This window comes from Eleutherodactylus coqui, chromosome 6 (assembly GCF_035609145.1).
Source record: "Eleutherodactylus coqui strain aEleCoq1 chromosome 6, aEleCoq1.hap1, whole genome shotgun sequence".
Taxonomy (NCBI): domain Eukaryota; kingdom Metazoa; phylum Chordata; class Amphibia; order Anura; family Eleutherodactylidae; genus Eleutherodactylus; species Eleutherodactylus coqui.
Window position 1 is genome coordinate 194309349 of NC_089842.1, and position 25046 is coordinate 194334394.

General features: G+C 43.0%; 1 protein-coding gene across 2 annotated transcripts in view; it reads right to left on the reverse strand.

Moving 5' to 3' along the window:
• NPAS3 (neuronal PAS domain protein 3) overlaps positions 1-25046 on the reverse strand; it is a 459032-nt gene that overhangs the window by 161946 nt on the left and 272040 nt on the right. For both annotated transcript variants that reach the window (XM_066608554.1, XM_066608553.1), the window contains exon 4: positions 3440-3522. In XM_066608554.1, the coding sequence (XP_066464651.1) occupies positions 3440-3522 (83 nt within the window). The remainder of the gene's footprint in view (positions 1-3439; positions 3523-25046) is intronic.

Below are 25046 nucleotides of genomic sequence, written 5' to 3' on the forward strand. Positions count from 1 at the left end.
AAGCCGGCACAGGGTTGGATTTCACTGCAAGATCTCACAGCCGGAATCCAACCCGGCTGTGTGCATGTGGTCTTAGGCCTCCCTCACACAGGGCGTTTTGTACAGCGTTTAACGCTGCCTTTTCAGCCTAGCGCTAAACGCTGTACAATGCACCCATTCATTTCAATGGGGCTGCTCACACAGGGCTGAAAACACAGTGCCTTCCAACACTGCGCTTTGACAGCGATGCATGTTCTATTTTTGGGCGTTTTCAGCCCTGCGTCGCCCATTAAAATAAATTAGCAGCGGTTTCAGCACTGCTGAAAACGTGGCAACACTTGGTGCCGTGTTTTTGGCAGCGTTAACCGCTCACCGATTTTTGGGGCTGAGGGCCTGCAATAGAAGCCCTGCCCCAAAAATCAGTTCCAGCTAGGCTAGAGAAAAAAAGAAAGTAATACTCACCTAGCCGCTGCGGTCCGGCTCGCGGCCGCTGGTCTCTGCAGCTGATCCGGGCTTCTCCTACACTCCCAAGTCTATTGCTGTAGGCCAGGTTTGAGAACCCCGCCTCCAGCAATAGAGTGCTGTGATTGGTTGTCGGCGCGCTCGATGCCCAATCACAGCCCTTCATTGACTGTCTCAGCCAATCAGCGCCGGCAAGCTCTGATTGGCTGAGACAGTCAATGAAGGGCTGTGATTGGGCATCGAGCTAGCGCCGACAAATAATCACAGCACTCTATTGCTGGAGGCGGGGTTCTCAAACCTGGCCTATGGCAATAGACTTGGGGGTGCAGGGGAAGCCCTAATCAGCGGCAGAGACCAGCGGCTGCGACCTGGACTGCAGCGGCTAGGTGAGTATGCCAGCGCTGCTGAAACCGGGCGGAATCAGCAGTAAACGCAGCGTTGAAAAACGCTGCGTTTCTGCAAACGCCCTGTGTGAGGGAGGCCTTAGAAACCACCTGGTTTTTACTAATAAAAATGTAGTCTGATTGTTTCCTAAGTCACAAGCATAGACAAACATAATCTAAGGCTTCCTTCACACCTGCGTTAGGGTCAGTTCAGGGTTTCCGTTTCTCTGCTCTGGTTTTGGAGGAGAGAAACTGAAATAAAATGGAAAAAAACAGATACGTTTTTTTCCCCATTAATTTCAATGAGGTTTCAATAGAGCGGAAAGGCTTGTGTTTGCTGCCATTCCATCAGGTTTCCGTTTTTTATGGACTGGAAAGTAACACAGACTGCAGCGTTATTTGTCCGTTAAAAAAAAAACCCAGAAACTTAATGGAATGGAAGCAAACAGAAGCCTTTTTGTTTTATTGAAACCCTATTAAAATAATGGAGAAAAAAACTCATTTTTTTCCAATTTATACAATTTTCTCTCCTCCAAAAATGGAACAGAGAAACAGAAACCCTGAACTGACCCTAATGCAGGTGTCACAGTAACCTCACTAATAGCACACAAACAGTTGTACAGTGCATGTCTTTTATGGAGTGCATGGAGTACACATCTACAGAGCAGGGAGCAATAGTAAGTGAACCTTACATAAAATACCCTTTATATCTCTTTAGCAGTGATCACCTCCACCAAACTTTTCAGGTAGCTGCAAATAAGATTTTGGACGACAAATTTTGGACTACTTCTCCATGCAAACGTGTTTCAGGCACCTGTGTGATAAGGCAGCAAAGCAGTCCCAAACCATGATGCTCCTTCTACTACGCCTCCCAGTTGAGATGATGTTTTTGGTGTTGGTGTGCAGTTATCATTTTTTCTCCAAACACATTATGCAAAAAAAGTTCCACGTTTGTCTCATCTGTCCTCAGAACATTTTGCCAGAATTGTTGTGGAACACCCAGGTGGTCTAAGACAAACTCGATATGCGTCACAATGTTTTCTCGGACAGCAGCAGCTGCCTTCTTGTGCAGTGTTTTTCTAATATAGCGAATAAGGGAGATGGAACAATATTCCTGCAGCGCCACCTATTGGAAGGCAACATTCCTGCAAGTCAATGTTAGACTTTTTATACAAGCCAATGACTGGGAATTGAAAGCCAAGCCAGAATCCATACACAGACAGCTATTTTGGGGTGTTTGCCCCTCATCAGTGTGTAGTAGGTTTTTGGCTTGGCTAACGAGAGTCCTATGATGTTGGTCAGGAATGCTATCTTTTCTCCTTAGGGAGTGCACCTAGAAGGTAAGCAAGTGATGAGACTTATAAGGCCATTCATGCTCTTCTGGGTAATATGCAAATAAGGGAGAAGGAACAATACCTTCGTAGCACCACCTATTGGAAGGCAGCATTCCTGCAAGTCAATGTTAGACTCGAATAAGGGTGTGGACACACAAATAGAGTTCTTTTTTTTTACATTTTGTAAAGTCGTCTGTGGGTCTTTTGCTGTTATTCTTGAGTTATTTGAGGATTGCCTACTGTGCTCTTAAAGGACAGGATGCTCATCTATACGGATAGTAGCAACAGTCCTGAATGTCTCCATTTATAGATAATTTGTCGAAAAGTAAATTGATGTACACACAGATTTTGAGCAACACTTTCTTTCTTTTGTAACCAGCTTCATGTGTCTCTATAAAAGCTGTTTGGTTCAAGACAATGCTCAGACTAACCAATCTTTCTTTAGGAGAACAGATTTGTCATTAACCATTCATTATGTGCCTTTATTTTATAGGCAAAGCACCTGTAAAACTTGCACCTTTAATTAACGGAAATCTTTTTGCCAATTAGCTCTTGGAGAAGTCAGTAACACAGAAGTTCACTTACCTTTTCAACTTGCAGTGTAGATGTGTACTCAACGTGCTCAATAAAATACGCAAACTTTACAAGTGTTAGTGTGTTATTACTTTAGTTTAATTGTATCTGTCTATAATTGTGAATTAGTTAGTTAGTGGGATCACATTTTATTAATATTTACTGCAATAAATCCAAGTAATTCTAAAAGGATTCACTTATCCTTTTCATCGACTGAAGATAACAACATGCTACTTGTAAAGTAAAACGAAAAAAATTTGGTACTGTTAGGCAGTAGAGCAAAATATTACTTATATTGTAGATATGATACATTTTAATGGCTAACAAAAATACATGATGTTATAGCGAGCTTTCAAACCTATGCAGAGTTCTTCCATAAGCCTGAGGAAGAACCCTGAAAGGATCGAAAGCTAGCTAAACAGCATGTATTTTTGTTAGCCATTAAAAGGTATATCTACAAGATTACTTGGATTCTCTTGCTGAGAAAAAATCACTTGTAAAGTAAATATACTGTCAGCAACAGCCATTATATATAATAGATAAAAGCTTTCCAGATCCATACTAATTTTATAGACTCTAAAACTGCATTGAAGTAAAAACCTATCAGAAGGTTTGTGATCATTTAATGCTACAGTAAATACATTTTAATCAAGAATCATAAGGTGTCATTATGCATTTTGACTATATAACATGAAGCATGTTCTGTACCTGCAGAATGTGACTCCCAAGATGAGAGTCAAAGACATCAATGGCCACAGAGCTGGGACTTCTTCTCCTCTGGGATCCTAGAACTAATAAAAGAACCTCTTTAGTAAAAGACACTCATTTTCATAACATAAAATCTATATGGCTTCAGCACAGAGTCACAAAAGATCATGTTGGACTGTATCCATCAAACTCTATTGAATTCTAGTACTAGGTGGTGAAATGTCTACCTGCCCAGTGCTCACTATGTGTTCTACTCTATACAAATAATGAACTGGCAGCATAGGCGGATGTAGGAAAATACAAAAACCGCCTTTATTACCCCATTACATAGAGACGCAACGTTGCGGCCTTGCTGGCCTTCTTCAAGCTCTACTCTAGTCACAAGGAGCACAAGTACAGTGCTCAGGCCATCCTATAGAGTCTGTACACTGTACATATCACCAAACTGTTCTATGTCATCATTACGTACCTGCAATAGACTAAATATTAAAGAGGACCTGTCAGGTCCCTAATGGTGTCCAGGTTGTGGGCACTACAGTATAACGACATACACACTGATCACTTCAGGAGTTTTTGAAAATGTATATTTCAAGGTTTGTAGCGAGCTGAAACGAGGAGTCTGATCATATATATATTCACCCTGCCTCACCACTGCTGATTGACAGGCCCCTCCTTATATACCATAGTACAGAAAGATAAATCAATGGGAGAGGTGGGATAAGCAATGGATATTAATGAGGAGGCATCTTTGCAGCTTGCTGAAAGATTTTAAAAGTTTTCAAAAACTCCTGAACTGAACAGTTGAAGTGACAGACTACTGAAATCAGCCTGCATGTGTCTATACTGCAGTGTCAACAATCCAGGCATAATTAGGGACCCCACAGATTATTTTTAAACATTTAATAATGACAGTATTTCCTTTAGGGTGCGTTCACACGAGCGCATAAACGGCGCGTTTTTGCGCCCAATCGTATATACGTGACCATCTGAGGCGTTCGTTTCGAATGTATTCGTTCGCACGGGCGATTTTACGGCGCGTAAAAACGACAACCCGAAAAAAAAAACGGAACACATGCGACCGAAATACGCGCCAACGCATATTCGATGGCCGAAAAGATAGTTTGCAAAGTAGGAACAAACGATAATACGCTTTCTAGCTCTGGTCATGATCGACGAAAAACGTTCTTTCCGGCGATTATACGCTGCGCACGTGCGAACGTAAATACGCCTAAGCTCGTGTGACTGCACCCTTAGATTTATTTACTGCCTTTTTAGGACCGCACTAGAAAAAACAGATACCCAAGGCAGATTTATTAATATTGTCTCTTTAAGAATATGTGCGAAACTCATCATTGGCGCACTGTGTGTGACAGATTTGGTGCATCTTGCTAGACATGTTAGACACTTTTTTCTTCCTTACGCCCCCACTGGGCTGACTTACTTTAGTCCAAAATTTTGAATCAAAATGTTGCCACAATTTGGTGTATTTTAAGCCACACCACCACTTTCCATAATTGTCTAATGAGGCACATAGGGGTTGGAAACATATAATAAATTTTTCCCAAGACATGTATGCCTGTTTTTTGGCACACATTGTGCCATGGCTTAGAAAATGTCCCTCACTGCATTATGCCTATAGCAGGCCCTGGTATATAGGCAAAGACAGAAGTGGTGTATAGGTCTTTCAAGGCCCCCACTTAAAATAAGTGTCTTAGGTTTCCCTGGAGTGTTCTCTGAAGTTTATTAGAATGGAATACTGTAATGATATAAAAGAACAAGTAAGAGAAGAAAAGAAGTAGGCGATGAACAAATAAATTACTAGGTACAGTATTTTATTTGAGAATGAAAACAAAGAAAGTTTTGTGTCAAGGACAATAATGTTCTTGACCAATACCAATTTTTGCTAAATTTTGAAACAGTCAAAATTGGCAACTAGTCAAAACATTTTTTCTTTTCTCAATTCATGCCTTGTGACACTGTCATGCTAAAAGACAAACTAGTGCTGCAAATTGAGAACACCACAATCCCCTGGTACAAGAGGGCCAGTCTTCGCCATGACCATTGATCATCATCCAACAAATTTTAAATTTAGCACTGAATCACTCCAGAGAAGCCATTTCCACTCTTGCAGAGTGTAATGATAGTGCTCTCTGCACTACTGTGATACTTCTACCATTATGACCAACACACCTGTTTATCCTGTGCTGGGCTGAAAATCCTCCAACCCTCAATTAGGCCTCGTTCACACGGGTGACAAAGTCTTGCGATTTTCTAGCGTTGCTACAATGCTACAAATCGCATGTATGAAAAGCCCATGCTTTCCTATGGGCTACTTCACACATGCAATGTTTTGTAGCATGCTACAAAACAACACAAAAACCTCACACTATATGCACGCGACTCGTGAGGTTTTGTAGTCCATGTTTCCCTATGTAGGCCTCCTCTCTGCTGCATCGCACGAAAACGCGATTTTCGTGCGATGTGATGCAACTTCGACAGTAGGAAATCCTGTTGTCAAAGCTGAAATTTAAGCCTTGGCTGCAAAAAATAAAAAAAACTCTCCCGCACTGTCAGCCTGGCCTCATCTTCTCTCAGGTCCCCGGCAGGGATCTTCTCCTCTTCTGGCCGGGGATTCAAAAATCCCCGCCTCCTTGAAGCGCTGGCTGTTATTGGCTGACGCTTAGCCAATCATAGCCAGCACTCAGTGATTGGTTCATTGAGCGCTGGCTGCGATTGGCTAAGCGAAAGCCAATCACAGCCAGCACTTCAAGGAGGCGGGGATTTTTGAATCCCCGGCCAGAAGAGGAGCAGCAGTGCTAGCCCCATTGAAAACATGGAGTATATTGCGGACTTCTGCCACAGCTGTAGCAGAAGTCCAGGATGCTATCCCATTGCTTTCAATAGGGTCCGTGCTGCTGCCGGCCCCATTGAAAGCAGTGGTTTTGTGGCAACCCCCACAGCATAATTTTTATAAATATAAGCCCTTTCCTGAAAATCAGCCCTAGCTGGTTAAAAAAACAAAAAAAAAAGTCTTTACTCACCTCTCCGCCGCTCAGGCGCATTGTCCGGCTGGTTCCCCTGCACTGCTGTCCAGCACTTTCAGCAGGTGGGGATTCAAAAATCCCCGCCTCCTGAAAGGGCTGTGCTGATTGGCTGAGCGCTCAGCCAATTACAGGCAGCGCTTAGCTGTCCATTACAGCTTTTAGAATAATAAAATATCAGGCGGAATGTGTCCGGTTCATCCATGGTAACAATTCAGGAGCACACGGGGTGGCAACCAAAAGTCTGCTTAGCCTTGCATAATCTGTAGTTTTCACAGAACCTCCCCTGGGCTGCTCTCTTATTACCAATCAAACAAGGCCAGCCCTCCCTGCTGCAGCGGGCTGCGGTTTGCACATTGCCTGTGACATGCATGCTGCTGCATATCGCACAATCTTTAGCCTATTCAGTGCTTTTTTCTGTGTCTTGGACCTGCACCTCTTTAATGTGTGCAAGTACCATGACATCAGTGAGAGCATGTGTACAACTACAGACATATAAGGGCACATTTCTAAAAGTTTTTACACCAGTTTTTTTTCTGGAATAGAAAAAAAATTGCAAAATTTGGTTATTAGCATTAAAATGTGAAACTTTTCTTCTTCCTGTGCCAATCCCGTAACTTTTTAGAAAACTGGGCAAGGCTTGTTGGGAGGGGCGTGGCGTGGTATTATTTACATCAGAAACTGGCGTAAATTAAACCAGAAATACAAACCAGGTCAGACCTGGCATATATTTCCCGAAATAGACATGGAGGTGTTGGGGATGTGATCAATACACAAAAAGGCGTGCGACTCTTCAGGCATTCAGTGCACAATGTGCCAGGGAAAACTGTACTGAGCCTTGTATCGGAAATGCTGGGCTTAATAACTTTCCCCCATAGTTTTTATGAATGCTTATATATTAATTAATATTAGGTGGAAATGCCTTTGTTCAATATTAACCCTTTCCAATCCACTGTCTGACCTCTGAAGACATTATGATTTAAGGCTGTACAGCTCCGATGTTGGAAGATGTCCGTCGGGGTACTGTTACTGTATATTGCCAGCCTCTCTGCTGTTGGAGCCTATCCAGCGTGTCACCTCATGCAGTACTGGCTTTAGCCAGCATTTCGCACCGTTGTATAACCGCAGAAAAAGAGTAAGGCCCTTAGGAAAACGCAGATACAAAGTGAATTGGAAAGGGTTAAGGTATAAAATAGATAATAGAGCCATATCTTAGTCAGCTGCTATCAATGGCTTTGGCCGTATGCATCAACCATGCCCTGTAACTAGTGTCTATGGTCATCCTACGTGGATTCCTAAAGACAGGTAATTAAATATTGGTTTGCAGTTGAAGGTACATGTAATCCAGTAAATGGACATCCAGGCCCTCGGCAGGCACCATTGTTCAGTAATTTAATATCCATGTGCTGAGTCCTTTACATCAACAATTGATTATCTGTGTTCTCCTGCAGCTCCCTATTTGTGGACCTTAAGGCTGTTTGGTAAATGCTAGGAGAAGCTGTAAGTGTTGGGGTCTGGGAATAGGAGAAGCAAGCAGTTCACTCCATATTAGTCTAAATTTAAAATGACACCTGAGTGCCATAGTGCCACGTCCTGATTAACGAGGTGTAATTAACCTGCTCATTGTGAGATACCGAAATTAAAATTAGTCCATTAAAAGTCTTTTTCTATTTTTTTTTTCTTTTAATTAAAAAAACTACAGTAAAACAAATCTGTCCAAAATTCATCCACTTTATGTCTTCTAATTTCCCCGGTTATTAGATTATCACTGGGAGAAGAACAATTCTGTTGTATAGATCTGATTATATTATAAGCTAATCAGTGCTGCGGAGGGGTCAGACAACCTGTTGTCCTTAGCAAATAGCAGTCAGCACAAGACAAAGACCAAACTTTTAGTTAGAACAAGTTGAGCGTCGGCGGCATCGGCTTTCAGACTACGTATCCCCTTTCCATCCGGCTGACTTGGAGGACATAGGAAGCTTTTGGAAAATAACTTCAGCTTCAAAATGCATCACTGCAGCCTACAGCAGAGATTTTGGTGTCATGTCAATCACAAATCTCAGTCTAATCATTCATGTTATTATGCAGTGTAGCAGGCGAACATCATGGCTTGGGGACAGTATAATGCTGCCTATGTCAAAACAAATGTGCTAATGCTAAATACCTGCTAACAGAATGGGTGAGCGAGGAGGCAGAAAAGGTCCGTGGTGCTATTCTATGTCTAACAACTTCTTTCACAATGAAAGTGCATAACAATTTAGTGTAGAGATGGCGGCATCTGCAAGTTGGTTTTTTTTTTTCAACCATCGTGCAAGTTTTTTTATGTGCTACACATTGGGATAAGGATGATCTGAGCAAAAACAGACATGGTAGGATAGCACAACATAGTACACAGAGAATCAGTTGACTCAGAAAGTCCGAAGAGTCCCTGAAAAGAAACCAAAAAAGTGCATGAAAGGAACTAGACCCATTTTCTCTGCAGCGAGTTCCTCCATAACAGTTTTTTACTTTCATGGTGCACTAATATAAGGATGGAATATGTGATGACCGATGCCAGGATGAGGGGCAAATATAGTCATTTATAAACTGGAAAATAATACCCTGCCTTTAAATGTCTTGGAATAACCAAATGGGCGACAACAATCCTCTAGCTATGGAGATACAATAGGCACTTTACTTTACTGCCTTAATGAGAGATTAATGCCTGCCATACACAAATAGACTTTTATTATGTGACAAGAGCTCATTGCAGCAGTAGAAGGAAGTGGCTGACTGCAGCAGTGTACTCAACATATTGATGCACGCTGCAAGATGATGAGCTTTTCAAAAATACATGATTTGTCGATACTCAGTCATGAGATATCTATCCTATATTTGACCACCTAGTGGTTATGTTCTGAACTGCAGCCTGCCAAAGGTTTTAGAAGCATATTACAATACTGTATTGAATGTTTCATGAAAGATTAAAGTTCTTAACCAAATTTGAGCTAATGACAGGTGAACACATCTATACATGTATATACATTATCTTACCCAAAGTAATTGGACATCTGAGCAGGAATCAAAAGTATTTATTTCCATATGTTTACACATAGTGGGGCCTCCTTTCGCCCTAATAACATACGATACTCTCTGTGGCATACTTTCTACTAACTTTTGGTACACTTTAGGTGGTTTTTCCCTCCATTCATTATACAAATGTCTGTCGAGCTCTCTCAGAGAAAATGCACCTGCCCATCTACAGTGATGCAAGGAGAGTCGTCATTGGACAGTTGAGCAATGGAAGAACATGGTATGGAGTGACAAATCATGCTTCTCCATCTTCAGATCAGATGGTTGTACTTGGTTGCGAAGGATGCCTGGGGAACACCTTTTGCCTGAGTGTGTTGTGCCAACAATTAAGTACAATGGAGGTTCCATTATAGTCTAAGGATGTTTTACGTGGCATTGTCTTGGTCCTTTGGTTGTAGTGCCAAGAACCATGAACACGAAGATGTACCTTGACATTCTAAACAATAATATGCTGCCGACAGTTTAGTAATACTCTGAAAATGGTCAGCCATACTTCCAACAAAACAACGCACCTTATCACAAATCCAACAGTGTTTTATTTTGGTTTGAGAACATGTTTGTTCCATAATTGAACTGGCCTATACAGAGTTCCAACCTGAACCTCTTTGTGATTAACTGGAACGTTGGGTCAGGAAATATGAACAGCACTCATCTTCTTTGAGAGAACCCATTAGACATTTGCAAGATGAATGAAGGGAAATACCAGCTGGAGTGTAGCAGATGTTGGTAGAAAGTATGCCATGGAGAGTATCCAATGTCATTAGGGCCAAAAGACGCCTCACTAAGTATTAACGTATGGAAATAAATACTTTTGATTCTTACTCAGATGTCCAATTACTTTGGTAGAATAGTGTATGGTTAGTAATTATGATTATTGTAAATAAGAGAGGCAAAGGATGAAGCTGGTTAAGGAGCTGCAGCAACAGCAGTGGATGGACCGCACTGCAGATATGTGCAAGGAAGGCCAGCCAATCTGTGTTTTTAGGCCAAGGGAAATGGACAACATGCATATATTATAAATATAATATAAATAAGATTGTCACAGAATGCAGAAACCTCATAATTTCAAACTTAATGTGAAAATGTCCAATCTTCCCTTTTTGGTAAATTTAGAAAGCAGGCCTCTCACAAAGTAAAAATGATATAAGAGTAAACAGAAACTGATAGTAAGGTCTACCCTCTTCTTTCTCCAGGGATCCGCCGCTCTTCTTGCGCTCCACTATGACCTTGTCACTGTGACCTTGGTCTAAGAATCTCAGCTTCAGCCACTGGTGGGCCACCAGCATGCATTTCATATGCAGATGAGATCTGATATATGCAGATCGGATGCATTATATGCAAATGTGAATCATTCAGATGTAAATTGTCTGCCCTGAAGCATGTTGACTGTGTGAAAGAGCCAGTATGTGTATATCTCAGTCTGTGAGTGTGGCTGTTTGTGTCAAACACAGAATCTGACTGCAAGATAGAAGCGGCTTGGCCTATCTAGACTCTAGAATCCTGCTCTTCCGTCCAAAGGGTGCTTTTCTTTGCCTAATTCCTAAAATGCCTCTGTGTAATAATGTAGCAGACTGTTCTGCAGGAATACATCACCTACAGACTCCTAGTATAGATTTCTACCAGTCCAGTGTGCAATGCTTCTTTTAGAAGTATCTCTCTCAGCAGGTGCTACCTTAAAGCTTCTGTGCCTCTTTGTAGACGCACAGAAACCCCTCTTTGATTAGCATTCGCCCTCCATCCACTGTCAGCCAATAATTTTTTTTTATCATGTGTACACTATTTCTGTGGAAACTTTTATGTTTCCAGAACTTGTTCTGTCACATTTTTCTTTTGCTCGGTGCCAGCCCTCCATGATGCTCTTGTCCTTGTGGGAGGTAAAAGCCATGAGACTATGACAAAACTACCATCCTTTAAACAGAACAAGGCCAGTTCAGAAGTGTGAGAGCTCCATCACATTGCCCAGATCAGCAACAGCCCCCCGTGGGTTCCCTCCACATGCTGCATCTCCCTATGAATGGGAAAGATGTTTAGCTCTTGAAGTTACTAAGCAACTTGTTCTGCCCTCACAGTCCACAAGTGTGGGGCAGCTTGGAGACCAGGAAAGGAATTTCGAAAGGGGGTGCAGTGTCGTCATCTGAAAAGTATGCAAGTATATGTAACCTTTCTGCTCTGTACTAACAATTAGCGAAGCACTCAAGAAAAAACAAAGCTTACCCCATTGGTATATCTGACAATGAGAACATCAGGATTGCATTGTTTAATATTGTATGTAATAGACAATAGACAATTTACTTAAGAACAAGCGGAGTGCTGAACTGTGCTAACCGTCGATCAAAGCAGCAAAGTTTAAAGTTAAAAGTATGACTATTATTTGGCTAAATAAAGAAGTTGAAAGTTTCAGCACAGATTTAATTTCCGTGTCTGGCATAATACAAAGCCAACAATAAATAACCAACAAAGCATCATAAGAAATAAAAAACCTAAACTTGAATTAGGCTAGGGCTGCACGGGAACTCTGGTCATGTCATATGTTTTACAGTCAAAGTCACCCTGTAGCCGTATCCTAATTGTGTAGTCTCTGGACTTTCTGAAACCAATCCAGATCTTGAGAACTGCTGCTCCATAGGAGGGAATATTGCATATTTATATGCTGATCATCAGTATAGGTAATTTCTAGGTATGGGAGAGTTGGAACACGTATGTACAGAATACGGATCCTGTCTATAGAGCTCTCAAGTGACATGCAGCAAATGCCCCACAGCAGCAGTCCCTGATACCAACTGCTGATAACTAAATTGTAAAGCTGATCATGTACTAAGTAGATCCTGACAATCTGCTGGGACCTTTCCTCAGGCTACAAACATTGGAGGTAATACGGATTGAGCATATCGGATTACAAAATGATCAGTCCTTTGTTCCTCTGGAAGATATATCTGGTGACAGTTTCTCCCTTCTTCCTGTGGCATAAAGTTGTATATAGTACTTGGCCAACAGCTACATTTATGTTTATTAGTGAAAAAGTGTGAGTGCTACACTTCTGTTACAATTTAGAACCCTTCTGAAGAAGCTTACCCACAAATTTCTCTTGATAGAAGACCTATTCCAAATTGGGAGGTGGCCAGACAGTCATCATCAACTGCAACGTACAGGGATTATGGAAACCTATGGATGTTCCTACACATAGATCTCAGTAACTCATTAATTTAAATGGAGCAGAATCCGTGACCTTTTCAGGCAATTTATGCTCATGTACTAGCCTGTACTAGTCTTATCATTTCTGTAACATACACAACATGCATTAAAACTTGTGTTGCTTTACGACTGTAAACCGTGTTTGAAGTGGCTGCCACTAGGGGTCTCTCTTCCAGTTTCTCTGCAATCCACTCTCTGTCATTAGGCACACAGCTTCTGTAGTAACAAGGGCACAGGGGAGTTTGCTTAACAATGGGGAAAGAAGCTATCTTCACAGGGTCACCTCCATGGACTCAGAGGCTGCAGGCTGACATCTGCAGACACCGTGATAATAATCTGCACAATCTCTCCTGTGTGTACACGCATTGTATTTGGTTTACTCACCAGTTGGCCAGAATGTCTGAATCATCATAGTATGTTAGGCTTAAAAAAGACATATGTCCATCTAGTTCAGCCTACTACCTCTTCCCATGTTGATCCAGATAAAGGCAAAAAAACAATGAAGTAGAAGCCAATTCTTCTCATTTAAGGGAAAGAAAATGCTTCCCCAACTCCAGGTCTGGCAAACAATATAATCCATGCCCTTCTTAAACTTTGTTAGTGAGTTTACTATAACCACATTCTCAGGCAGAGAGTTCCATAGTCTCACTACTCTTACTGTAAAGAACCCCTTTTCTATGCTAGTGTAGAAACCTTCTTTCCTCTAGACGTAGAGGGTGCCCCCTTGTTACAGTCACAGTCCTTCCTGGGTATAAATAGATGATAGGAGAGATCTCTGTATTGTTTACTGATATATTTATACATAGTTATTAGATCGCTCCTCAGCTGTCTTTTTAAATAACCCTAATTTTCATAACCTTTCTAGGTATTGCAGTCCACCCATTCAATCTATTAACTTAGTTGTCCATTTTTTAACCCGCTCAAACTTGAAAATGTCCTTCTTCAATAGTGGTGCCCAAAACTGTGCACAATATTACATGTGTGGGAGAGCATAGGGACAGGCATTCAGATGCCAGAAAGGAGAATAGCGGCAGCAACAACGGTGTAGAAAATGAAAAGAAACTTTATTGTTCCATGTACAGAAGCAGGCCGTTTCTGTACATGGAGCAATAAAGTTTCTTTTCATTTTCTACACCGCTGTTCCTGCCGCTATTCTCCTTTCTGGTGGACTGTGTTGGGAGCAATAGGTCCATGGCTTCCTGAAAGTGGCTTTGCAAAGCTCATTTTCCCTCTCCTTGAACAGGATTTTTTGTAAGAGTGCTGCTGGACCTCTCTGTTGTATTGTAGGCATTCAGATACTCTCCCCCTGCTGATTTGACCACAGGCTGTGCAATGCAGCATGGGAAGTTGGGGCAAGGAAGTGCAAGACAGCGAACTACTGGCAGAACGCTAGGCTTCCCCCCCCCCCCCAATCTCCTTGTATAAAAGAGGATTGCAAACAGCAACATAAAAACAGGAAAGACCACCTGAAAATCAGAACTTACAGGCATAAAACAGAGTGCAAAAAGCAGTAAATGAGGGGGCAAGAGAAGAACACTTGGTGAAAATTTGGGTATGCTTTAAGAGATTTTTTTTGGTATGTTGATAGAGCAGAAATAGCTATCTTGGAGTAGTGGATTTAGTACAAGTCACTGACCTAGATGCTAATATAAACACAACTCACTTCTTTGCGAGCCCCTTGTATGCTTCACAGTTCACCAGCTAAAATAGCTGGGGTAAACCAATCAATGTGAAATTAAATAAAATTGGCTTTATCTTGCATAATTAGAATTTTTATTTTTGTTGCTATACAGTAAACAATGTACTATTTGCTCATTAGCATAAATAATACTTGCAAGAGAACCTTACAGAACAATCCAATGTCATATATATCTCCTTTAACACAACATTCTTTTTACAGACTGTTGTCCAGGATTAGAAAAAAAAAGATTTTTTTTCTCACAAGCAACTTTACTTTTACCCTGTGCTTGAAAAGCCGCTTTAAAGTAACCAGCTTTATTTTTATTTAAACCCCCTCCAATAAACATTCTGGGAGTTTTAGGACAGGATTAATTACTCTACCATAATCATGACCTTAATATCATATACACTGATTTTTTTCTATTGAACCTAGCCACTATAAAACAGCAAAGAGTTTGGTGTCAGCAAGACTGGTCGGTCAAGTTATGGACGGAATATAAAGTGATAGGATCCTCCAGTGGAAATATTCCTGACACCTGAACGTGAGGATGGAGCTGCTCAAATTCAGTTGAGTGAGCAGACAGCAGCACCTTGCCCTTCTACCCCTCCTTTCTAGGTCTATGAAGCGTGACCTGCAAACTGGGCCAGCTTCCTACATATACCAACTACAGCCCACGCCATGGCTCGGATTTCTAATGGATAAAATAAGACCATGTCTGAGTGCTCCCCTTACCTGTCATGTAAGAGGGTCCACAGAGGGGCTGACAGGTGCTCTCACACTACTACTGGGGGACAAAAAAATCCTGAGAGGTGCTACTTCTAAGAATGCATCTATGTATACGCCCGGACATACGGATAGGCAGATGCATAATATTTGGCATTGTTTAAATATATAAGTAAAAATTAGACATTCAGATACTTCTCACAGCAATGAGCACAACATGCTTGCACAAAGTACACCACACTAAGGAAAGAAAAGGAGCAAATACTGCCCATAACATGCTATTCAAAAACGCTTTTTCCTCTACATGAGTGGAAATCAATTGCAATTTTCGGCTCACGGAGAAAAAGTCGCAGCATGTTCTATTTTTGCGCGGATTCTGTGTGGACGGTTTCCATTGAAGTCAATGAAAGCCATCTGATCCGCCGCATTTACACAATAACATTGCGGAAAGGATGTGGGAAAAGCATAGGCTTTCTTTTTTAAAAAAAAATCAGTACTGCGCATGCCCGACGGCTCGCCGTGCGGACCATCTGCAGTACAGAGAAAATTAAAGAAAGGCACGAATGCCGACTGGGCACAGGGTTGGATTCAGCTGCAGAATACCGCATACGGAATCCAAGCTGCCAGTGTGCAGGCGGCCTCATGTGCATGTTTGTTGTTAACTTATTAAACATACACATTATAACTCCACATATAAGTATGACGGGATGTAAGAATTCAGCTATAATGCATGCATAGGGCAAAAAAGTAGAAGATCTTCCTGTAACAACCAATGAAATTCTATAAAGGGAGTTTTTGGGACTTCATGGCCCATCTTTGGCCTCATAGAATTCTGAAGGATGTACTTTTTCTAGTCTAATGCTGGCTTGGATAGTTGAACGATCTTTATTTATTTGCAGGAAGCAAGTTCGAAGTCCGGTGGCTGAAACAGTCTGCATGGATGTTGCTATTGGGACAAGTGTAGTCAAGCAGTAGTCCTGGGTTAGTAGAAGGATATGCAGCAACGTGTGGCATGGGGCAAGGATGTAGTCAGACACAATCCAAGCTTGGTACATAAATAAGCAGCAACAGTGTAAAAAGAAGGCTGGGGCCAGGCGTATATAGGAACTGTCCATCGTCATTACTGGATACAGGAGAAGTGCTACAGGTTGAGATACAGGAGCTTCCAGGTTTGAATCCTGACAGTCCTAAAGCCAAATCAGACATTTTATATGACACAAATTTAGGAAAATTAATTGTTCCAGAAGAAATAAGTAGTCAAATTTAAATAAAGTGAAAAGATGCAATCACTCAGAAAGAGCCATTTGTATCATTAGTCCCGGTACTGATGAGCTGGCTGCCTTTGCTGGATAGAAATGACTATGGAACGGCAGCAGTGGCGTACATAAAAAAGAGGAGGCTCCATAGCAAAGACCAAAATGAGCCGCTAATTAAGGTGCTGGTTTGTCTGTCGTTTGTTTTCCTTCCACTCCTTGTATGCCGCAAAGTGGGTAACGATGCAGCGTGGGACTGGGGGCAGGAGGGTGGGGGGTTATACATTAGCGAGCAAAGGTAGTGGTGAGGGGGAGAAGCTAGAACAGGAAGTAGAAGGAAGAAGAGCGGGAAAATCCACAAACTGCCTAGGAGGGGAAGAAGAAGGACGCAAGGAGAAAAGCAGACGCCCACCCACCCGCCCAGGTAAGGGGCAGGGTGCAAGGAGGCAAGGTGTTATAGGGATTCGGAAGTTGTCACAGCTGGTGAATGTAGGCCGGGAGCTTCCCATGCGGGCTACGGCTTAGAGGAGGGTTTGCAAGCCCTAGGTAACAAGGGGCTTACGAACGTCCTGTGGCCGTTACGGCATAATAAAAGTTCAACAGTTTACGGCATAGGAAAGCGTTAGGAATTTAGACTGAGGAAATTAGGTTAAATTAAAGGTTATAATATATGTTTTAAAAGGTTAATAAAGCTGTGGCCAACCCACGTTTTCAGCAAGAAGTTGTGAGTATTGGTTATTATAAGATAGGTTTATTATATGATAAGTGAGCGTACATTTAGGATTAGGATGCCCCCAGTCCTTTCCAGCATCCTTAACCACTTGACGTTCCATGACATACAGTTACATGAGGGAGGTTCGGGTTTGCATGAAGCGGGATCTAGTGTTGATCCCACTTCATACAATGCGGGTGTCAGATGTCAAAGACACATCTACACCCAGGCCCATAAGCTAAGAGGGCCTAAGAGCCCCCTCACCATTACATCGATGGGCTTTGCTCCAGAAGTATGGTAGGTTTTTTATCCTCTTCTACAACTTCTGACTGGGAGTAAATGTAATAAACAATCACATATAAGCTTTCCATACATTAGACTTCTTGCGTGGAAAATGCACGTGAACTTACAAATGACAATCTGCTGCTTTTTTCCGATCACTGAAGAAGACCCCTGAGCTGTTTTCTGCCAGAAATCCCTCAGTGTGTAATGTGCTGCCCCCAGCCTGGCTATATGCGCTATACCTGCTTTACCTCTGTGTGAGGAGCACAGGTCACCTTCTCCAGCAGTGAAAGGGTTACAGCCTATAGCTTCCAGCTCTCAGAGGGGAGCCAACTCCCATCATCCACCCCTCCTGTTGTAAATGTTCTCTTAAGCTATGCTGTCTGATATATAGCATATATAACTTTGGGGCGGACCAGGGCCAGTAGCCATGCAGAGTAGCTGCAGGTGTCAAGCTGAACTTTTGCACCCGGGCCCAGGAGCCTTCATCTACGCCTCTGCTAGTTTGCTCAGCATTTCTATAAGTACAGTGCATTGAGGCAGATATTAAATGCCAATGCAAGTGTTTTGTGTAGTGTTTCCATACAGTATATATAAGTATACTAAAGGGTGAAATTCTGACAAAAACTTTAGATCAGTATTATTTACATTACATTACAGTAGTAGTATTTGGGCACTGTATAGTGGTATTATTTGGAAACCATATTCAATATCATTCAGGCCAGCAGTATGCCTAAAAACTGCTTTCTGTGCTGCAGATCTTTAAAGGGCCACTCTGGTGAAATGTTTCTCATTCATTATGTAACTATCCACCCAGTATAAGTGAGCTTGTGTTACTGGTACTGGTGCATCTTGTCTCCACCAGAAGAATGGATGGAGACAAACTGCACGCCCACAAACACCCACAACTTGATTGGCTGACCAGGAGAATGGGTGGAGGCAAAGTGCACACCCCACAACTTTTGATTGCCTGGCTGGAAGCCCCCGTCGCTGCGCTGACTGACATGCAAGCTCCCAGCTCCGGTCTCCCTGCTGCTATTGCCGACCGCAGCAGCAGTAGCTGCCGGCCCCGATGCTACTCTCCTCGCTGCCCTTCGCTCCCGTTCACGTCAGCTCCCAGCTCCGGTCTCCCCGCCGCCTCAGCATCAGCAGCTGACGGGCCCTGCTGTCAGTCTCTTCTCGCTGCCATTCACTCCTGTCCATGTAAGCTCCCAGCTGCAGTCTCCCCCCTGCCGCCCCCGTAGCTGCCAGGCCCGCTGTCACTGTCCTTGCAAAGGAGAGCGGTGCAGGGGGAGGACCGAAGCACTGCTTGCAGCGCAGATGGGATGGCAGTGAGGAGTCTGACAGCACAGGAGCCGGGAAGGAGACAAGGGAGAGCAGCGCAGGGGTGAGTTACACGAGGAGGGAGGGGAGATGATGGGTACCCATTCTTCTGCCCAACCAATCAAGTTGTGGGCGTAGATGTGGTCATGCAGTTTGTCTACACACATTCTCCTGGTTGAGACCAGATGCACCAGTCCAGTACCTGTGTAACCTTGGTTAGTTATTTCTTTTTGTCTGAATCTCCTAGCCTCATTATCTTCAGGTAGTCATGGGATCTAAATTCTAACCAGCTTAGAATTACTTGGGTTTATGTGTTCAGCTTCTAGTCAGTTTCTCAGCCTGTGTGATGCTGTTACATGGACCCTACCACAGAAACAGCCTAGTTACTGATGATGATCAAACAGCTCCCATGACACAGTTAGCATAGAGGAGATCACTGCTCATCCTCCCGACTGTATACTTATAGTCTGTAGTTTATTTAGGTGAGTATAGAACACAGATGGTAATGGCAGTGTTGCACACATGGTACAGGATGTAGCTGATCATGTAACGCTGTGCTGATGTATTATGGGATTGATGTGAAAGCAACATCAAGATGGTGCCTGATAAGCATCAGTCAGGAGGCTGCAGCATGATGGTCACTGCAATGTACAGGTGAGAACTCCAGCGTGTGACAGGCAATCAGGTGTGGGGGTAAATATGGAAAAATGTGCTTCTTCCAGAGTGGCCCTTTAATACCAATCCTCCTTTACAGAGAATAAAAAAGGAATTCCTCACTTATAACCTTTTCTCATTACTAATTTAAGTTCTCTTGAGGTCTAGAACAGACTGACCACACAACAATGTTCAGTGCTGTCAGTCCCTACCTCTTCACCTGTCCTTCTGCACACCATGGAGCAGGTCTCTGAGCTTCTGCTCACTCACAGTGTGTCTGTAGCATCTTCTATATAGACATGCTGCCACTGTGAAGAAGGGGTTTCTCTGTGTTGGTGACAAGCAGCTATAATGTCCTGTTCTGCATGCCACACACATTAGCAACAGAATGCTGACAAAGTTCAGAGGCGGCTGCTGCTGTATATGTATGTGTGACGGCTCCTCTGATCTCTGCCCACACATTGCTAGATAGGATGAGACAGGGTAGCAGAGAACATTGCTGCAAAGTCATGAAAATAAGTGCTCCTTATCAAGAGGAGCCAATTATCTCATAGGTAGTATTTTATATAAGCAATTTCATAAAAAAAACTAAAGTTTTATGCAAACTATTTGTTTTTCTATTAATTTCCTTAAGGCCGAGGTCAGACGAGCGTTTTTGTTGTGCGTGCCTATGTGCGCAAAAACAAAATTGCGTCTATTAGAACCATTGGTTCCCTATAAAGTGTTCTCATGTACATTTTTTACAGGCGCAAAATACTTGCAATTGCAAAAAAACAGGAAAACAGGACATACGTGCGCCGGTAAGGTCCGGGCTGCACGTAACATCTCTGAAAATAAAGCCAGCTCTGATTGGTCACAGCACTCAGCCAACCAGTGGCAGCGCTTCAAGGAGGCAGGGATTTTTAAATCCCCTGGCCAGAAGAAAATGCTGAACAACACTGCTGGGGAGCCAGAGAGAAGAAGCGCTGGAGCCCCGACAGCGCTGCTAGGTGACTTATTAATCTTTTTTTATTTTTTCATTCAGATAGGGCTTATTTTCAGGGAAGGGCTTATGTTTCAAGCCCTTCCCCGAAAATCACTGCAGGGATTGCCTGCATCCCATTGCTTTCAATGGGGCAGCAGCAGTTTCGGCCCCATTGAAAGCAATGGGAGAACATTGCGATCCTTTGCCACAGCTATGACATGGGATTTTTTCGTCTCTGCTGCAGTCCCCTCATCACTGAACACTGTGACAGTACTGTCACAGTGCTCAGGGATGAGGGAACCTTTGTAGAGCAGCGGCACTTCTACAAGGACAGCTGCTTCAGTAGCACAGAGCTTCGGTCATGAGCATTTTGCACATCCCTGTAGCGCACTTTTTTGGGCACATAGGTGCGCAAAAACATGCTTGTCAGACCGAGACCTAAAGGGGCACTCCGGGTCACATCTATCCCCTCAGTATATATAAGTGAGCTAGTGTTACCTTAGTTAGTTATTCCTATCCATCTGAACCTCCTGCCCTTTTTTCCTCAGATGGTCATGTGATCTCAATTATGACCAACTCAGATCTACTTGGGGGTTATAGATTCATTTTCTAGTCAAATAATCAGTTTGTGTGATGTTGTTATATGATCCCTACCATAGCAACTGCCTGTCACAGTTACTGATAATGATTAGAGGCTGCTGTCACACAGTTATAATTATAATATTTAGGTGAATATAGAAGGTAATGATGATTAAACTGTTCTTCCAGCAGGCAAAATGGTATAACCTAAGCTTTTTGCTGTGCTAATTAGAGATGAGCGAGCATACTCACAAAGGACAATTGCTCGATCGAGCATTGTCCTTAGCGAGTATCGCCCCGCTCTGAAAAGGTTCGGCTGCCGGCGTGGGTGACAGGTGAGTTGCGGCAGTGAACAGGGGTGAGCGGGGGGGGGGGGGGGGGGGGGGGGGAGAGAGGGAGAGAGAGATCTCCCTTCTGTTCCTCCCCGCTCTCCCCAGCCGCTCCCCGCCGGCAGCCGAATCTTTTCTTCCGAGCGGGCAGGTACTCGCTAAGGGCAATGCTCGATCAAGTAATTGCCCTTAGCGAGTATGCTCGCTCATCTCTAGTGCTAATGCATCATAGGATAGATATGCAACTGAAGGCAAAAAAATTCTCAGCCTCAAGAGATTTCCTGCTAAGTATCATACAGGGGGCTGCAATGCAAAGCATTGGCTTCAATACAGAGAGAGGACCTCCAGAGTTTGACAGGCAATCATGTTAGGGGGGCAAGGGTGGAAACTTGCGTTTTCGCCGGAGTGGCCCTTTAAGTGGAATATTCTTCGATAAAGGAACTCCCATTCATATTAACAGAATGTTTTTGCTATGAGAAGGCAGAGTCGAACAAAGCAGACATATTTCCATCTAGAGTATACAGATTTAAGGAGGAACCTTCTTATATTAGAAAGTTTACGTCATTGAAGTCAAAACGTCATGTCTGGCCCCTTTGTCAATAGCTTACTTATACAAAGCATTGAGACGTACCATGCTTTTAAATCTACGTGCTAATTAATGTTAGCGCACAAATTACATTGACTTTCTCAGCAAAATATATATTTTCTGAAACTGGCAGCAAAAGGAAACAAAAGAGCCTTTTCATTTCTCCCTATGGACAGTTCCCAGTGTGACATAACATTTACTTCTGGCGCAGCATTGGGTGTGCACACCTTGGGCTGGCGCGGAGCTGCCTGTCATGGACTGCAGCTACAGACGGTGCAGGGGTGAAGAGAGGGAGGCGCGCATTACACGGAGGGGGTGGGTAGAAACAGGGGGAATCAGCAACAACCTGCGGCTGGTGTTCCATCCTGCCGAACAAGACGATAACTCATCCAGGCAGAAAAATATCAGCGCTAAGGGAATACAAGTGCTGCCTGAGTGTAATTAGAGAGTAACCTGCACCAGAACACGCTACGAGGATCCACTCGCACACAAGGGACTTACTAGACAGAAGTGCGTCACAATGGATTAACTAAATCCATTACAACGTTACCACAGTACACTGTTGCTGAAATGTTTCCTTCTTTCATTTGCAATGAGTAGTGTTGTAGCCAATGACTCTTGTATCCTCTTCCCAGGGAGCAGATTTTTGACAACCGGCGCTCTTCCTGCGCTAAGGTTGCAATTGTTTCCCGTCACTTTGACTTCTCTTCCGCTCGTGGAATACGCAATTCATACCCACGAGTGTGAACAAAAAATCAAAAATACACGCCTTCTAATGCCAGCGCAGACAGCAATAGCGGATTCCGCAATTAAAATCCGTTTGTGTGAGACCTGGCTCAAGGGGCTACAAATCGGACACTCACCATTCTGCCACTTTATGTACCCCTACATACCATATCAGTCATTGTTGATGGCTTCTTCACATCTCCTTGTTTCCTTCAGTATCTCATCTTTTGCATTCCTATGTAGCTCATCCCATGCAGTTGACTGCATGTGGTTTTTGTCACCAAGTTGCTGTGTTTGTGATGCGCTTATTTAATGGTGCATTCAGGGACCTTTCACATAGACCACATGACTTTGTCAGGCTACCTGCAGATTTTGATGCAGAATTGAAAATTGCTTAAAACCTGTCTGCAATTCTGCATCAAAATCCGCAGTTCTGTCCTTTTTACACGGACCGAGTGTCACAATTCCCGTTTGCTCGAGTGAATGAGCTGATGACGTCATCATCAGCTGGTCTGCACTCTGATAGCGTGTTTAGACTGCATGGTTCTAGTTGGGAATCGTGCAGTTCTTCCGCACTAATTGTTCAGTGTTTCACATTCCTATATGAAACAGTGCAAGATCAGTGTGTAAACTGCACGATAAGTGCACATTCCGGCTGAAACAAAACGAGAAACGCACAATTTTCGTTCATCATTCAGTCGTTGGCTGTGTTTAAGCTAAACGATTCTCGTTCAATTTTGCTCATTTGAATGATTTTCTGAATGAGGATTTTGGTGTGGAAATCTACAGTTGTGGATTTGGCTGCGTCCTGCGGCGTAATTCCATCCCGTGGAAAAGGTCCCTTAAAGACCACATTGTTTGCACTTGTATTTAATGGAATGTATCAATGAGACTGACAATCCGTTTTATTTGGATTGTGCATAACGTGAGACATGTGCTTCTCGCACGAAACACAACAGAACACATGAATAAAACCGGAGAGATACCGACCGCCAAACGCTTAATCCCCTGCTGACAGATTCAATATAACAGAAGACAATGAAAAATAGACTTGCTGCGGCTCATGAGCATCACCACTACATCCTGACCAGACGGTGTCCTTACTGGTATATCCCACCCCATTTTACTACCATCTAGCTTAGGCCCCCTTCACACACGTGTATGCATATTTGTGCGCGAATGAGCGTTGTGTTCTTGCGGAACGAGCAATGCTTTTTTTGCGAGCGCATTGGCGTCTCTTACTGCAATTTTTATGGCCGCAAATCATGTTTATTTGCGCATTGCAAACAAAAACGCACAGATTTTAATGGCTAATTTGTCTAATGAGTTCTGGATGTGTTCTTTTCACAGCACAATTACGCAGCATATCACGCATCTAGGGTATTGCGTGCCCATTTGTGCACCCCACAGCGCAAATATGTCCATGTGAATATAGCCTTACGCAGTCTACAAGTTTATAATTAGAGATTGGTTCTGAGGTCCTGAAATGGGAATGATTGTGTCATTCTAATTATATATCCTGGTGGGACGAAGGCTGAGGACCATATTAGGCCGGGCTCACATGAGCGGGTCGGATTCTGCGTGTGGGGGGCCCGCAGCGGATTCCAGCTGTGAGCCCGGCCGGTGATCCTGCGTACAGCCGCGTAATGTACTGCGTATGACCACGTACTCACGCAGGCGGTCATGCGCAGTACAGCTTTTTTTTAAAATTTCCTACCCTGGGTATATCCGCGACCATGCAGCACAATGGGCCTCTATGTTGCAGATATCCGCTGTAAAATAGAACATGCTGCATTCTATTTTATGCAAGCGGATTAAGCAATTCCAGCTCGCTTATGGGAGCGGGATCGTGTAATCCAATGCATTTGATGGCACAGAATATTACCGCAGATCATACAATCGCGGAATACGCAATTCACATCCGGCCATGTGAGACTTGCCTTCGACTGTGCTAATCTGATTAAGGCACACATACAAGTATATGAGATAAAGTAAGGCACATGAGAGATGACACTTTTCTGCACTTCCTCTCATTATATTATTGGCCACTTAAAAAAGGAGATGGACCCTCACCCAATATTTTGTCCTGGGGTCTTCCACCAAAACTGTCCAATTTGTAGAAATCCTTTTCTTTGTTTAGTGAACCACAGCTAGTCATCTGATGCACTTTTATAGGCTCCATAACCACCCATACTTTTATTCCTTCATTCATCACAAATAAGACCTTCTCATATACACGTACTAAAGGCTCGTACTGCATGATAAATATACGCATGTTTGTATAAATAAAGATGGAAAAAAAACGGAAAAATCAATTTAGGAGCTTTCAGTGCCACATCATCCCCTTCATAAGTAGATCGTAAAACTGTTCCACTAGGAAAAGCAATTTGGCTCAATGGTCTGTGCCACAAGTAGCTGCAGATTGAGCAATATTATAAGTAACCTCAGAAAATACTAGACTACGACAACAACGTGTTAACGATAGAGAAC